This window comes from Vulpes lagopus, chromosome 14, assembly GCF_018345385.1.
Source record: "Vulpes lagopus strain Blue_001 chromosome 14, ASM1834538v1, whole genome shotgun sequence".
NCBI lineage: Eukaryota > Metazoa > Chordata > Mammalia > Carnivora > Canidae > Vulpes > Vulpes lagopus.
The window spans coordinates 13,926,634-13,942,539 of NC_054837.1; the positions used below are offsets into that span (position 1 = coordinate 13,926,634).

General features: G+C 42.9%; 1 protein-coding gene across 4 annotated transcripts in view; it reads right to left on the minus strand.

Annotated features, from left to right (window-relative positions):
• The window catches only part of NF2 (neurofibromin 2), a 73,885-nt gene that overhangs the window by 22,677 nt on the left and 35,302 nt on the right, over positions 1-15,906 (minus strand). For all 4 annotated transcript variants that reach the window (XM_041728771.1, XM_041728772.1, XM_041728773.1 and 1 more), the window contains exons 5-11: positions 15,623-15,691; positions 14,663-14,745; positions 12,749-12,824; positions 8,650-8,784; positions 5,505-5,579; positions 3,443-3,556; positions 404-526 (exon numbers count right to left, since the gene is read on the minus strand). In XM_041728771.1, the coding sequence (XP_041584705.1) occupies positions 404-526; positions 3,443-3,556; positions 5,505-5,579; positions 8,650-8,784; positions 12,749-12,824; positions 14,663-14,745; positions 15,623-15,691 (675 nt within the window). The remainder of the gene's footprint in view (positions 1-403; positions 527-3,442; positions 3,557-5,504; positions 5,580-8,649; positions 8,785-12,748; positions 12,825-14,662; positions 14,746-15,622; positions 15,692-15,906) is intronic.

Sequence of the window (15,906 nt, forward strand, 5' to 3'; positions counted from 1 at the left end):
TTTGCCTCCTGGGAGACAGGTAACAATGTCTGGAGACATTTTTGATTGTCACAAATTGGGGGTGAGGTGGTGCTGTAGGCATCCAGATAGGGGTCAAGGGCACTGCTAAACATCCTCTGATGCACAGAATAGCTCCCACCATAAAGGGTGATCTGGCCCCAGGGCTGGCTGAGAAGCCCTGCTTTAAAGGTGAGCTCTAATGAAAGTGGGGCTTGGTGGCACATGAATTCCACCTGGGTCTGCTTCCACAGACATAAGTAGAAAGAAAAGACACTGATTTTTTTTTTTAAAACTGAAACGTCAAAGTGATTGTTACTAATCTGCAAACGTCAGGAGGCCTAACTCTCAAAACCTGCTCGAGTCCCCATGCAGCCTCCTGGGGCCCAGACCCCCCAGCAATCACCAGAGCTTCATTGGCCATTGTTGCTTCTTCTTTCATCTGCAGCAGCCTCCTCTCCAATTCATCCCTTGTGCGCTCTGCCTCCTCTCTCATCTGCTTCTCTCGAGCAAGGCGCTGCCGCTCCATCTGGGGGCCAATGACAGTGGCCACTGAGTCATGGGGCCCATGCTTACGGTGCCACGGGGACCCAAGGATGCCCAGTGTCTAGAGTCCCCCCAAGGAGACCCTCTTTCCTCCCCTTTCCTTTAGGTCGCCAGTGTCATTCTTGTTACCCGCCACCCTCTTTCCTTCCAAACCAGCTGCAGGATCGAAAGCTGTGTCCCTTGAAACAACACCTAGAGGTGAGGGAACAAACAAAACGACAGAAAAGCAAGCCCTGCCAAGTCTACCTGGATCGAAGGAGGCATTTGCACACATCATGTGCTGAAATGGCCACCCTGCCAATAACCCTTTTTGTTAGTAGACCTCACATGGCTCTGCCCTGCAGTGGACAAGACACAATACAAGTTCCTTCTCCCAGAGACGGAGCGCCAGAAACCAATAGCTCTCCTCTGTTTGGTTGAGCACCACCCCCCGCCGCCGCCATGTCATCCACACAGACCCCACCCACATCTCTAATTTCTTTCTTTTTTAAAAAGATTTTATTTTTTTTAATTAATTAATTATTTATTTATTTATGATAGTCACACAGAGAGAGAGAGAGAGAGAGAGGCAGAGACACAGGCAGAGGGAGAAGCAGGCTCCATGCACCGGGAGCCTGACGTGGGATTCGATCTCGGGTCTCCAAGATTGCGCCCTGGGCCAAAGGCAGGCGCTAAACTGCTGCGCCACCCAGGGATCCCAAAAGATTTTATTTATTTACCCATGAGAGACACACAGAGAGAGAGGCAGAGACACAGGCAGAGGGAGAAGCAGGCTCCATGCAGGGAGCCAGACGTGGGACTCGATCCCGGGTCTCCAGGATCATGCCCTGGGGTGAAGGCGGCGTTAAACCGCTGAGCTACCCAGGCTGCCCCCACATCTCTAATTTCATCCACAGTTGCTTGTGCCTCTGACCCAAGAAGATGGAAAGACTCTGCGCGTGAGGCATCGGTAGTTCACACATTGTGTGTCACAGTTGGGGGGGTGGGGGGTGCTGCAGTGCCACGGCACAGGCGCCCAGCCTCATGCAGGGGCAACTCCCAGCCAAGCTTGCAATGTGAGGGAGCCAAGCAAGGAATGCAGCCCTCACTCCTCCATCCTTAAGGCACCAGTACAAAGCCGATGCCACCTCCTGTGCCTTCTGGATCACTGTATTAATTGGGCCACATGCAGAGCCTAATAAGGGGAACAAGCACAGGACAAGTGCTATTCTCTGTGATCCTAGGGTATTAACTGAGTTCAAAAAGCGAAGCCAGAAGTGACCACTGCACTATTTTCTTCCTTAAATAGAGCACATTTATTTATCTCTTGCTTCAATCTTCTCCCAAGCATAAGATTTTTAAGACTGCTGCTTTTTCTAAATACTGAGCCAAAAAAAAAAAAAAAAAAAAAAGGGCACTGGGCCTCAAGAGAATAATGCAAAGACAAGCAATAAAATACTGTAAATTCTTCTCCAATTTTCCTCTTGCAGGTCAGTGAAAACCTTGGCCAATTTGTTCTCTAATTTCCACTGCATTACAATTTCCATTAGGTAGATTACTGTTTCTCCATTATTCTCCACTTGAAAAAAAGCCCAGGTAACCACCTTCTCTTCCCAGCACTGCACTTTCCAGGGACCTCCACCCAATAATGAGGGACCACCTGTTTGCAAGGTGGTTTAAATTCACAAAGGCTTTTAGGTACAATGTGTCCTTTGATCTAAGACAGAGAAGACATACCATTAGCTCCAATGGACAGGTGAGAAAATTGAGGTCTGGAAGGTAAGTTGTTTACTAACATCTCATACTAAGTTTCACATCTAGTTCCAAGGTCAGTATCTGTACCACTGGGCCACAAAGCCCCTGGCCTGTGGTTGCCAGATGCCAGGGACATGTCTCTGACATTCTATAGGCCATGCAGGTCCAAGGTGTATGCATGTTATTCTCTGCCACAGCCCTGAGGCCTCCACACTCATTGACGTTTTCAGATCTCTCGCTTGTAAGCTTTCCCCAGCTGAAAAGAGGCCTAAGACCCATGCTGGCTCAGGAGCATTTGTTTGTCTGATACAACCCATTCCACCACTGTGGCCCTGAAAGCATCCCAAACAGCTCATCTATAGTCTGCCGTTTCAGAAAGCAAAGAGACGGAACACTGAAAGCATGCTGAATCAAACTGGGCATTTCATTCTAAATCTCAGGGCAGGGAGCCAGCCTTGCTGGAGCACCCACATCAGAGAGCTGCACACAGACTAATGATTACACCTCTGAGCCTGCAAGTCCTGAGGGCAGCTGACTGCAGCTACGGCTACTCCATCTAGGAGTTGGTCCAAAACCACAGTGGGTATTCTCAGCAGTGAGGCTCAGATTAGTTTTATGGATTTCAGTGAGTCGAAATGGTTTATGAGTAGAAAACAACGATGCAGACTGTCCAGTCTGCCGATAAGTGCTCCGGGCACCAGAGCAATGTGCCGCCTGGGCTGACCTGTGGTGGGGAAGTGCAGCTGAAGTCTAATTAGCATTCCCGCAGCAGCACAAGATGCTGCCATGCATTCTATCACCATCTAATTAGAAGAGGACAAGGATGGGCAAAGGAGACAAGCAGACAAAACGAAAGTGAGCCAGGTAGGTGGACGGACAGATGGGCTCAGGCTTTGCCTATCTCTTCCCAAACCTGCATTAATCACACCTCACTTACTTAAGTGGGGAAATAACTAGAGATGTTTCTTTTAGATATGCTATTGGAGTTTATTCCTCATTTCCAGAGCGGACACCCCACCGGCAGGGCATCAGCCAGTAAAGATCCAACAGAAATAAAATAAGAGAAGGTGGCCAAACGATATTTGTCAGCCCACGACTGCTCCTTACCTTCTCAGCTAAGACCACAAAGCAGTGACAACAGTGGTTCAGACACACTCTTGCTCACCTGCTTTCTAGCCTTCTCCTCCCTGGCCTGGGCTTTCATCTGCTGAACTTCCAAAGAATCAGCCTTCCTTCTCCTCATGAAAAGGTCATGGTTCCCAATACAGAGCTGGAGAATCTGTGTTCACAGAAGCAGTAGAAATGTTAAACCCATAAATTTACTTCACTGCTTACCAGCTCACCAGTGCTACAGAATCTTGGTCTTGGGCTCTTGAGGGCAGCAGGAACCTGAAAAGTAAAACACAGACTGAAACACCATGGCCCTCCCTACTAATGGCCTCCAGTGCTCTCTGCTCTGGAAATAGGCAAAATGGAGGTGCCTCAAGTATGCCAGGGGGCATATATCACAAGTTAAGAGAGGAACAGATGACACTTGGGCATGTCTTCTGGATGCATCTCATTCTCCTAAGATGTGGCTCTGCAAATTAGGGAGGATAGGAAAGCTCATGCAATAGGATGGGCTGTGACAAAAAGTTATTCACGTGGAAAAAAAGAAGCAAGATCCCTCCCTTATATCATACTCAAAAATCAACTCCAGGAGGATTAAAGACTTAAATGCAAAGATTGAATCCTTTAAATTTTTAGAGGAGAATATAGAAAAATATCTTTATGATATAGGATATCAGATAAGACACAAGTAGTACAAATGATTAAGGAAAAGATATACACATTTGTCTATATTAAACTTAAACATTCTTTGTTAAGACATTAAAAAAGGAGGAAGTATGCCACAAGCTGGGAAATGATAGAACCAATAAAGAATACAAACAACCCAGAGAATAACAGCCAAAGGACATAAAACAAGTATTCGACAAAAAAGACAAGCTTGGCCAAAAAATATACAGAAAGATGCTCAACTTCATTAATAAATATAAAGATGCACATCAGTATGACATTGAGATACCATTTCATACACACAATAGTGACAAAAAATTTTAAAGCTGGATAATACAAAGTGAGGAAAACATAAAGCAAAAGGAGTTGCACCCACTGCATTGGGTCTGTCAATTAATTCACCTTCTTTGGAAAACAACATGGTGTAATCTTGAATTTGGACATACACTACAGACCTGCAACTTGTACTCCTAAGCAGATATTCTCTAGAGAAACTATTGTCTGTGTCAGCAGGAGGCAGGTACAAGAATGCTCACAACAGCCTTATTAAAATGGCAGAGAAGTAGAAAGCATTTAATTATTCATTAATAGGTAAATGGCATGCGCGCGCGCGCGCACACACACACACACACACAAGAAGATTAATAGCAGTGAAAATAAAGGGCTCATATTTTGAAGCATCAACACAGATACATCCCAGAAAATAATGTTATATTAAAAAAAGTGACAGAACATAGACAGTTGACAGCACTTGGTAAACTTCAAAAGTTCACAAAACTTAGTAGTGTTTTCATTTTGCTATATATGAAGTCAAGTTCCGAGGAAAAGCAAGTGAGTAATAGACACACAGCTCAGAATGGTGATCACTCTTTGGGAGGAGGGTGAGGGAAACCAACCAATAGGATGTTAACATGAGGGGTTTAACAGTATTAGAAATGTGCTGTTTCTTAATGCTAGGTAGTGGGTACGTAGCTGTTTATTTTTGCCTCTCTTTATACCTTATATACACATTATACTTATCCTTTTATATGTATAAGGTACCTCCATAAAAATAATTTTTAAAAACTCCACATCACAAAAAGTTTAGGTTTGACTTGTTAGGTTATGCTAAAGGGAAGAGTCTTTGAAGGTCTGTTGGCAAAGTGTATAGCAAGTGAGCTATCGTAAGAGGTCACTCCAATAATCTCTCAAAAAAAGGCACTCGGGGGATGCCTGGGTGGCTCAGCGGTTGAGCATCTGCCTTAGGCCCAGGGCGTGATCCTGGAGTCCCAGGATTGAGTCCCACATCGGGATCCCTGCGTGGAGCCTGCTTCTCCCTCTGCCTAAGTCTCTGTCTCTGTCTCTCTCTGTGTCTTATGAATAAATAAATAAAATCTTAAAAAAAAAAAAAAAGGCACTCGGTTTTCCAGAAAAACTACAGTTATCAGCAACAAAACCCAGGATCAACTTACCAGCTTATTAACACGAAGCTTTGAGGAGTTGAATTTGAAGACATCGATTTTCTTATCCAATGGTTTAATAGTAAACTGAAAAAAGGAAGCCGAAAACAGTTTCAGTCTGACAGCTTAGAGTGTTAGCATCAACTGGGAAATTCCACAAAAGCAGCAACTACACTGGCAAAGATCCAGCAAAAGGCTATGCTTTGTCCTGGCTTCCTGGTGCCCAGGCACTAAACTATGGTGAATTATAAGTAGCTGAGGGCGCCAAGTCTCCGGCTGTGGAAGTTCAAGATCCTGGAAGGTATGTTGTCAGCACCATCTTAGGCTTGGAAACCTGAAATGCCAGCCCTTGATGGGCCACACCACAGGACCAATACTGGGAAGCCGGCTGTAGAGCCATATGCTCAGTTCTGCCTTCAGGAAGCTCACTACCTAGCTGGAACTAAACTAGTGACAGTCAGTTACTGGAGAAATTATATCATCTGTTGTGCCTCATTGGGTGGCACAAATCACAAATGTCATGGGGGTTCAGAGTAGATCCACCCTAAGTAGGAGGGGAACTTCAGCAGGTCATAGACAAAGAGTATGACAGGGAAGCTAAAAGGCTGGACATAAGGCCATTCAAGACAGGACAAAAGAATGAGGCAGAGATCAGGAAAATGAGCATTGTGTGTGTGTGTGTGTGTGTGTGTGTGTGTGTGTGTGTGTGTCTGACATTATTAGCTCTCTGATGACTAAGATGATACCATGAGCTCAGACTGGGAGGAAAGCAGGGGTGGGCTGCAGGTAGACAGTCAGAGGAGGTGGGGTTTGATGTGCCACCATATAGATCATCACTATGGGTTTCTGAATGTGGGGATTATCAGCTGAAAGCTGTTCATAAAAGGAATAAAGTGTGAAGAACAGACCATGGAAGAAGAGGGTAACAGTTCCTGAAATCAAAGGGGAGAGAAAGCTGAGTGATAAGGACGGGCTTGGTAGCAAGAAAGGAGATGCCAGGCCAGACCACTAGGCAGGGAAGCATATAAAGAACAAATGGTATCACTGTTCACAACTGTTCCTGATCAGACCAGACAGATCCGCAATTTCAGATGCACTTAAAAAATGGGTATCTATTCCCCAGTAAGTCTTGCTAAGCAGACAAATGCGTTTGGGAAGATAAACTCTAGGGTATTTCTTCCTCATGTTATTTTGTCTAAGGAGCGGTTAGCACACTCAGGAAAATGATCGTTGGGTTAGCTTTTGGTCAAACTAACTTAGAAGCACTATTGTTCTTGTGGAGGCTGCTATTTGAGAATTTTGTGAGCTTATTTTTGGCTTTGAAGTCAAACCCAGGAACTGTCAGTGGGAAACCACAAGTAGTAGGGAAACCAGAGGCTCTGCGCTGTGCTGGGATGCGCACAGAGAATCAATGGATCACTTAAAATAAACCAACATTTCTGTTTTGACAGCACGGCTGTCATGCATAACTACTAAGACTACTTCCTATTATGTCAAGTCAGCTTGAGGTCCTCTTACTGCATGAGTTATTGACATGATGGAATGTGATGGCACCCTGCCCCTGGAGAGGGTATATTAAGAGTTTATTGTACCAGGCCATACTAGGGGAGACTTTAATCCTTGGGTTCTGTGAAAAACGAGTGTTTTGGGAGCCTTTAGCACACAAACGTGTGGATATGCAGTAAACAGACTTTAGGAAATTAGAGATGAAAAACTACCATGCCATAGCATACCTACTGCTTTAAGTCATGTGGAGCTTTTAATTTAAGTCTTTAAAAAAGAAATACCTAAGTGCTCCTCTTCTGGGCTACTTACAGAAAATTTGAAAGCCAGAATGTTTTGGATTAAGAAGCTCAATCTGTCTCATCGAGCATGGCCGAGTAGATCTCAACCATGTTATTGGAAACCAGGAGCCTGGTGTTCCCTTTCTTGAGTTGCTATTAGGGATGGGAAAACAGGAAATCTGCTCAGGGTGGGGGCTCTGCAGGCAACAACATGAGCCATCACTGTTCCTCACTCCACATTCAGCTTCCCAACTGTGCAGGCACCAGCAACTGAGCACTGTCTGGGCCTGCGCCTTCTGCTCAATGTCCTGTGCTCTCAGGACTCACCCTCAACATCCCCTACCAGAAAAACACCTCCCCACCCTTGCCAGGGCTATGGCTTCAGGAAACATAGAGCTCAGCCCCTGCTATTCCCAATCACAGCTTACCTGATCCCTCTGCATCTCTGCTTCCTTATGTGACACAGATACCCCAAACCTGACCCCTACTCTTGTATGTTCTCAGGAGGAGGGAATCAGAATTGAGGCGAGAGTGTTCATAAGTGGAAAAGCGAAAAAGCACTGGATCATCCTCACTGCAGGTCTGTCTTACAGCAGCCAGGCCCTCGCTTAACTATAACTTCCCTGAGGGCTGAGACTGGATTTTCTAGATCTTTGTTTCTCCTATGAAACCTAACACAAAGCAGATCCTTGACAATTCCTTTGAAACTAACAAAGAACGAACTAGTGAACAAACAAACATAAGATTACAGTGTTTGGGAAAGGTCACCATCCTATATAGAAATATCTGACTTCTAACTTAAAGTGTTCAGCTAAGTTCTCCAAATTTAATTATTCTCAAATTCTCACAAGCAGTTAGTTCTGATATTCTTACTTAATTATCACTGAGACACACACTCTCTCTCTCTCTCTCTCACACACACACACACACACACACACACACACACACACACGGGGAGCTAAATAGATATCCCCACCACATGTATCTTCAAGCACTGGACACAGAGAGAGAGGGCTTACTGCCTACTATACTTAAAAATACAAAGAGAATTTCTCTCTAGAAATAGAAAGCCTAGTATAATAAGAAGAGGTTACTTTCTGGATTGTTTACTATTCTTTGGAGGTAAGTCTTGACAAGTTGAGCTCCCCAGCCTCTTGTTAGTCAGCAGGGGGGTTTAGGGATGCCATTTGAAAATAGGATGCCAATAGTATTCTGTTAACAGAAAACAAAAACCAAAAACCCAAAGCCTGGGGTTAAAGGATTTTACTGGTAACAAGGAGAAGTCTGGCTCGGGACCACTATAGCAAGGAGGAGAGAGGGGGAAAGTCCATAAGCTGCATGACTGGCACATCTGCATGCGAAGCATGTCCTACCTCCTTGTCGCTGTATGAAATATTACGGATTTCATTCCATGGGAAGGAGATCTTGGGGGTCAGCCTGTTCTCAGGGTCATAGATGTGAAGCCCCAGAGCATCCACTCCAAGCAGCAACTCAGTGCCCTTTTTATTCTGTAGATTGAACAAAGATCAGTCACTATCAGCACCGGTGGAAGTTTGAAATTTTATTCAACTTCCTAAAGAAACTGGCATACACTGTTATATCTGACGAGTTCCAACAGGCCTCAACAGAAGTCACAGCTATTGTGTAACCCAGGGGGCCCCCAGCTTCCTAAATTGGGGCAGGCAGAGGCAAAATACAGTTCTCAGGGCTCATGTCCCAGAGACGGGTCACTGGGGCCTTCTGTTACTGGCTCGATGGCTAATATAGCAGCAATCTAAGCATTGTTACCTTCAATTAAATATTGTAGTCATCCCCTGCCCCCCTTCATCTGTGGTTTTGCTTTCTACAGTTTCAGTTACCAAGGTCTGGAAGCAGATGATCCTCCTTCTGAACTACCATTAGGTCAGTAGTAGCCTAATGCTACATCACAACACCTATGTGATTCACTTTACTTCGTCTCTTCATGTAGACATTTTATCATCTCACATCATCATAAAAAGAGTGAGTACAGTACAATAAGATGTTTTGAGAGAGAAAGAACATGTTCACATAGCTTTTATTATAGTATACTGTTATAACCGTTCTTTTTTTGTTATTATTGTTATTACTCTTACATTGTGCCTAATTTATATATTAAACTTAACACAAGTATACATATTTTTAAAAAAAACATATTATAGTATACATAGGGTCTGGTATTATCCACGGTACCAGGCATTCATGGGGGGGGGGTCTTGGAAAGGTACCTCTGTGGATGAGGGGGAACTATTATAATCAGGTTATCATAGATGTAGAATAAAAACCTGTAGGATTAAAAAAACAAAAACAAAAACAAAAACCTGTAGGATTAAGCATCTCTTACATTAAAAGAAAACGTAGCTGTACTACCAGAAGGAAAATTCTTTTTTTTTTTTTCTTTTTTTAAGTAGACAACATGCCCAGAGTAGAGCCCAACACAGGGCTTGAACTCATGACCCTGAGATTAAGACCTGAGCTGAGATCAAGAGTCTGACACTTAACTGAACCACCCAGGTGCCCCACTAGAAAGAAAATTGTAAGTGCTGGGATCAAAGGGTTTTCTTTTTTTTTAAAAAAAGAATCCTATTTATTTACTCATGAGAGACACAGAAAAAATGAGGCAGAGACACGGGCAGAGGGAGAAGCAGGCTCCCTGCAAGGAGCTCGATGTGGGACTCGATCCCGGGGCCCAGGATCACATCCAGAGCTAAAGGCAGATGCCCAACCTCTGAGCCACCCAGGTGTCCCCAAATGGTTTTATTTTATGTTAAAATGTATTCTTAGTGTGATAAAGCAAATATAGTAAAATGTTAATTATAGAACCTAGACAGTGGGTATATATGGATATTCACTGTAAAATTCTTTCAACTTTCTTATATGTTCGAAATTGTTTATAATAGAATATTGGAAAAAATTTACCAGAATGAATTGTATATAAATACCTCAGGGTGCCTGGGTGGCTCAGTCAGTTAAGTATCTGAATCTTAGTTTTGCTCAGGTCATGATCTCAGGATCCTGGGATCAAGCCACAGGTCGAGTTCTGTGCTCAGTGGGGAATCTGCTTAAGATTCTCCCCCTCTAAAATAAAAAAAAAATAAAAAGAAAGATTCTCTCCCTCTTCCCCCCTCCCACCCTTCCTCAAATAACTAAATCTTTTAAAAAAGAAATTTTACCTCAATAAAGTTGTTTGAAATGTTAACTTTATGTTGGTTGGCATATGTTGGTTGGCAGTCAGAGTAGACATAGAGCAAGTGTCCTGGACCCCCAGATCACTGACCCAGCTATGCACCTGGAAGCTACATCCTCAGGCTGAAGGCCCATACACCTGCACTGTGTGGTATGGCCTTTGTGCGGTAATAGAAGGAAGCTCCCTGTACAAGGACTTAAAGCATCTGACCTATTGCTGACAACTAGGAAACTGAACCAGACTCAAAGGCAGGAAAATAGGTCTGCAAACCGAGAAGGTGCTCAGACTGTGATAAGAAGGACCAATCTAACAATAGGTGTCAGGTGGACAAGTGAGTGCTCCAAGATAAATCTTTTTACTCCTTCAAAAGCCCCCAAGTCCGGTGCTATTACCAAACCTTGAGAGAGATTCCTCTGTTTGTCTGCAAAGCTCTTAAAACTACCGCACTAACACAAGTGAGTCTTTGCTTTTTGTTTTGTTTTTTTAAAGATTTTGTTTATTCATGAGAGACAGAGACAGAGAGGCAGAGACACAGGCAAAGGGAGAAGCAGGCTCCATGCAGGGAGCCCGACGTGGGACTCAATCCCGGGTTTCCAGGAACATGCCCTGGGCTGAAGGCAGGTGCTAAACCACCGAGCCACCCAGGCGTCCCACAAGTGAGTCTTTGTACTTTTAAGTGCTGCGGTACATTTTGGAAAATGACATAATTCATTATGTTTGTGACTAGTTTAAATTAAAAAAAATAAAAAAGGATTCTATCCTCTGCTTCCTATCATGACTCCCAACACTTCGAGAGAATAAACAGAGAGGCAGGACTCAAGCAGTCTCTGTTAAATTGTTTTAAGCACATAATTTTCTTAGTTGATGGTGAAATCAGGGGAACTTGAACACAAAAGACACTAAAATATCCATTAGCCATGTCTACTGTGTAATACAAAACACATACACACACACAATTGTGTATTTTAATCTGCTATAGAAATATTTCCTAATAAGAAACTTTTTTTAAGGACTGTAAAACACTAGTTTTCTAGTATCTAGATGGTGGGCATATGGGCCGAGAGGAATTAAGTGGCCAAAACCACAGAAATATGTTAAATTAGTCTGTACTTAAACAAACCAGACAATCAGCAGATAAAAATGAATAAAACTTAAGAAAGTAACCTTTTGCGTTAATATAGAAAGTCTTTTAGGTAGGCACTTGTTTACTATATGAAATAACAGAACTTGCCAGTATAATTTTATACAAAGCAATCCATTAAAAATTTTGTATTTAAAAAATAAATCAGGTAGAAAGCTATCCTACATTATTTAAAATGTATTATAATTTACTTAAACTGCATACAAAATTTATAGGAACCCAAAAAAGGAAAGCAAACCATAATTATGGTATGAAAGGTGAGCCACTGAAGCGCTGGATGGCCCAGTCAGTTAAATGTCTGACTTCTGATTTTGGCTCAGGTCATGATCTCAGGGTCCTGGGATTGAGTCCCCAGGGTCTCTGTACTGGGTGTGGAGTCTGCCTAAGATTCTCTCTCCCTCTCCTTCTGCCCCTCCCACCACCCCCCTCTCTCAAAAGGAAGGAAGGCAGGCAAGCAGGCAGACTGCTGTGGGTGATTGTTTAACATCTACTTATCTGCAATTTGGAACCAGCAATAGAGTACCTGAGCCAACTGCATGAATTCCTCTGGAAGGAGCTCCCATGTGCTGCATCTAGCAGCAGAACCTCTGGAGAAAGATGCTCAAGAGGCTCACAGAGCCAGGACTGAGAACAGAAGCCTCTGGTGCAGAAGCAGTGAGTTCCCAGAGGACAGTAGGACTATTAATGGTCTAAATAGAAAACCAATTAGCCTGCTAGTGAGAACAAGAGTCCTACCCAAACAAATCAGTAATCTATAAAAGCAGCTTTACTCTACTTTGTGGCCTGGGGGAAGAAAGTATTTACAGGTGCTCTCTGTGGGCCAGATCCCAAAGAGCCAGAAATAATCAAACCTTACACTCAGAGCATTCAAACAGGTTTCTGCTGAGCATAGGACCAGGCCCAAGTCCCATTGGGGGCTCAACTGACAATTAATTACCTAGGATCTAACTGAAGTCCAAAAATAGAAAATGAGACTATAAGACCCTCTCCCCTTCCTCTTCTCTTCTCCTCCATTGAACCATTAAAGAGTCTGCCACCCTGGAAGAAGGAAGTAACCCATTTTAGCAGTCTGCATCTGATTCAGTCTCTGTTTATACACAGGGAACTCAAAGAGGCTTCAACACACCCGGATTGCAAAGTAGTTCACGCCGTACATCTCCAGGTCCTGAGCTATCTTCAAATATTCCATTTCAGCTTCATCCCTGTGAGGAGAATGAAAGACGCTGTCACTGGAGCTAAGTGAGAAAACAGAGGGCGGTCCAACCTGTGTGCCAGCCAGAGCAGATACCAACAGATCTCTTCCCAGCCCTAAGTCTATGAAACACATGGAGGTCAAGTAGAATTTCCCATCCCCATAAAAGCCAGAGAACAGATTCATTACAGTGTCTCTTGGCTTCAATTTCATGCTTTGTCCTTGGTAAATAATGACACTCGGCTCAAGGAATTCAAGAAAGCACGTGGTATATTATCTTTACCTCTCAAATGGATTTAGATATGCAGAATTAAGTTGTGGCTTTATCTGATTGTGAACTTTCTTCACCTAAGTTTTGGTATTCAAACAATTCTCTCTGAGAGCTACCTTCCTGACTTTTATTTCTTTGGGTGCTGTTGGAGGTTAGGCCAAGAGCTATCTGGGCTGTAAAATCCAAGCCAGGTCACCTATTTCTAAGCTATGAGTCAAATTTAAAGTAAGCTCTTAAAGCAGCAATGACTTGCAGAAAACTTCCAAATAGGTACAATATTGAAATATTTTAACTTGATCTCACTATGACTTTGCCTCTTGTCTTTCTCCAATCTCAAAATGTTCTCAAATGAATTTTAAAAATTCAGCCTAAGAGAACATACAGTGTTAGCAAGCATGTGGAGCAACTAGAAATCACACACACTGCTGATGTAAATTGCTATAATAACTCTTGAAAAATTGTTTGATGTTATTTTAATAGCAAAAACCAAAAGACAGCCCAACACCCTCAATGTCCATCAGTAGTACAATGGATAACTCACGCTTTATTAATATAGTGGAATTCTGCACAGCAATGAAAATGAAAATTTTACTGCTGTTACATACCACAAGCCCAAATCTCACAATATGATGCTGAGTAAAAGAAGTGAGACACAAAAAATAAAGGCTGTCCCACTGCATTTATAAAAAACTTAAAACAGGCGCCACTATTCAATGGAATTAGGGATCAGAAGAGTAGCTAGCTTTGAGCAGGAAGGATGGTGAGTTAAGGCAGGGAGGTCATGTGCTATCGTCACCTGGTATTACACGGTATTTTCACTTTGTGATAATTCATTGAGTGGTACATTTATGACTTGTCCACTTTTCAGTACACAAATTTTTAAAAACAAAAGCACATTATAGGAAGTTGATTTGGAGAAGAGGATGGTATTTTAAAGGCTAATGAAAAGATGATCAGTTCCTACAGTGATCAGGGAAATGCTAATGAATACTTAAGATTCAATAAGTCACCTTTTAGATTACAAAAATTAGATTGATAAAAATGAATATTGGAGAGAGAAATGAGGGGGGAAGACATGCACATACACTGTTGGTAGGTAGGTAAATAGGTACAATCTTTCTGGAAGGCGATTTACTGGCACCTGTCAACACAAAATGCTCACATCCTTTGACTCAGCAACTCTTGCAAAGAATGTATCCTCAGAACTACTCATTTAATTATATAACAATATTAGACTGTACATTGCAGGAAGAAAAAAATCTATAGCTTCTCCAAATGTCATCAGTAGAAGAATGGACAAAAAAGCTATGGGATATCCATACACTCTAATCCTTAACATGAAACTGAATTACCAATGAATGTAATGGGTCTTTTCATCTGGACAGACTGTGCATGCATTAAAAGAAGGACACAAAACTGAAGGCCAGCTACTCCCAGCTCTTTTTCCTTCTATATACCTCGGTACTGCATTTTGTTCAACAAGCATGGCCTAATTTTGTATTCCAAGAACAAAACAAAACAACAAGAACAACAAAAAACCCATATGGAAATGTAAACCCATAATGAAGCAGCCTCACCTGGCTCGGCCTCGGTGCTCTGCGTACCAGGCTGTAATTCTCTCCTCCCACATTTCTGGAGTCATTTGATACAGATTTATTACCTACCAAAAAATAGAGTGAAACAAAAAACCCACACACAAAGAAAATTTGGGTATTGTTTGCCATTTTTATAATTATGCATCATTTTTACAAAACAGCAAAGCTATTTTTAAAAAGCCACATATAGGGAGCCAGTAACATTGCAGAGGTGGGTGTGTAAACAAGCGCCATTCAATCTGAGTCACAACTTAGAAGGGTGCACCGTTACTCAGGCCTAAGTGCACCCCTTGCCCAGCTGCAGCCCCTCTTTCTCGGGCTGTGCATCCCAGAGGGAGGAGCTTGGCCAAGCTCTGTCAGAAGTGCTCACTAATCTTGGGTCTGCTGGCTGGGCCAAACTGTATGTGCTGCTCCCTCCTCCTGCACAAAAGCCATCAAAGGAGCAGGGAAAGTCAGGGAAAGGTGAGAAGCAGGCCTTTATTACACATGACAGATGAGTGGAGCTATAAAATGGGGAGCAGCAAAAGGGAGGGAAGGCCTGCTTCTGTGGCTAATGGACAATAAAAACACCACCAAGGATTAAAAACAATGTCCACCCCAATTCATCTCTGTTCTCCCTGCCCCACTGCAAACAGCTCAGCTCCCTGAGCTGAACACATGCTGCTCCAACAGTCTTTCCTGGGAATCACCGGTGCTCACCCACTTTGAAGGAAACAAACATTCAAGGCCATGCTAGCTCTGGCAATGGTAAACAAACTTCATGAACCAGTGCTTTTTAATATTCTTAACAGAAATTCTACATTTCTTATTCATGATTGATTACAAAATATTTATTTAAATGTTTTTGCCAGGTACTTCCAATATTCCTTCAAGTCCCCCAGTTACCTTTTTCATAGACCACATCTCCACTGTGTCTCCCCAAACAGGGGATTGATTTCTTACCCTTTTTGGAAGCAATTCCTCTTGGGCCAAAAATCCACGTTTGTGAACAGAGGGGTCGTAGTCACCATACTGGAAGGAGAAGAAAGGGAGGGCAAGTGATTGAGATTCTAGAGACAAATGCCATTTCTGAACAGAGCTCGACTCTATCTTATCCCCTCCCAGCTCGGGGAGTAATTCAGTTCCAATTCAGTTCCAATGACAAGTCAAGATTTCAACCTTGCTAGTTTGTTATCCTTGAATGAAAATACAAAGCTGATTATATCTATGAACAGAGTTGTATAATC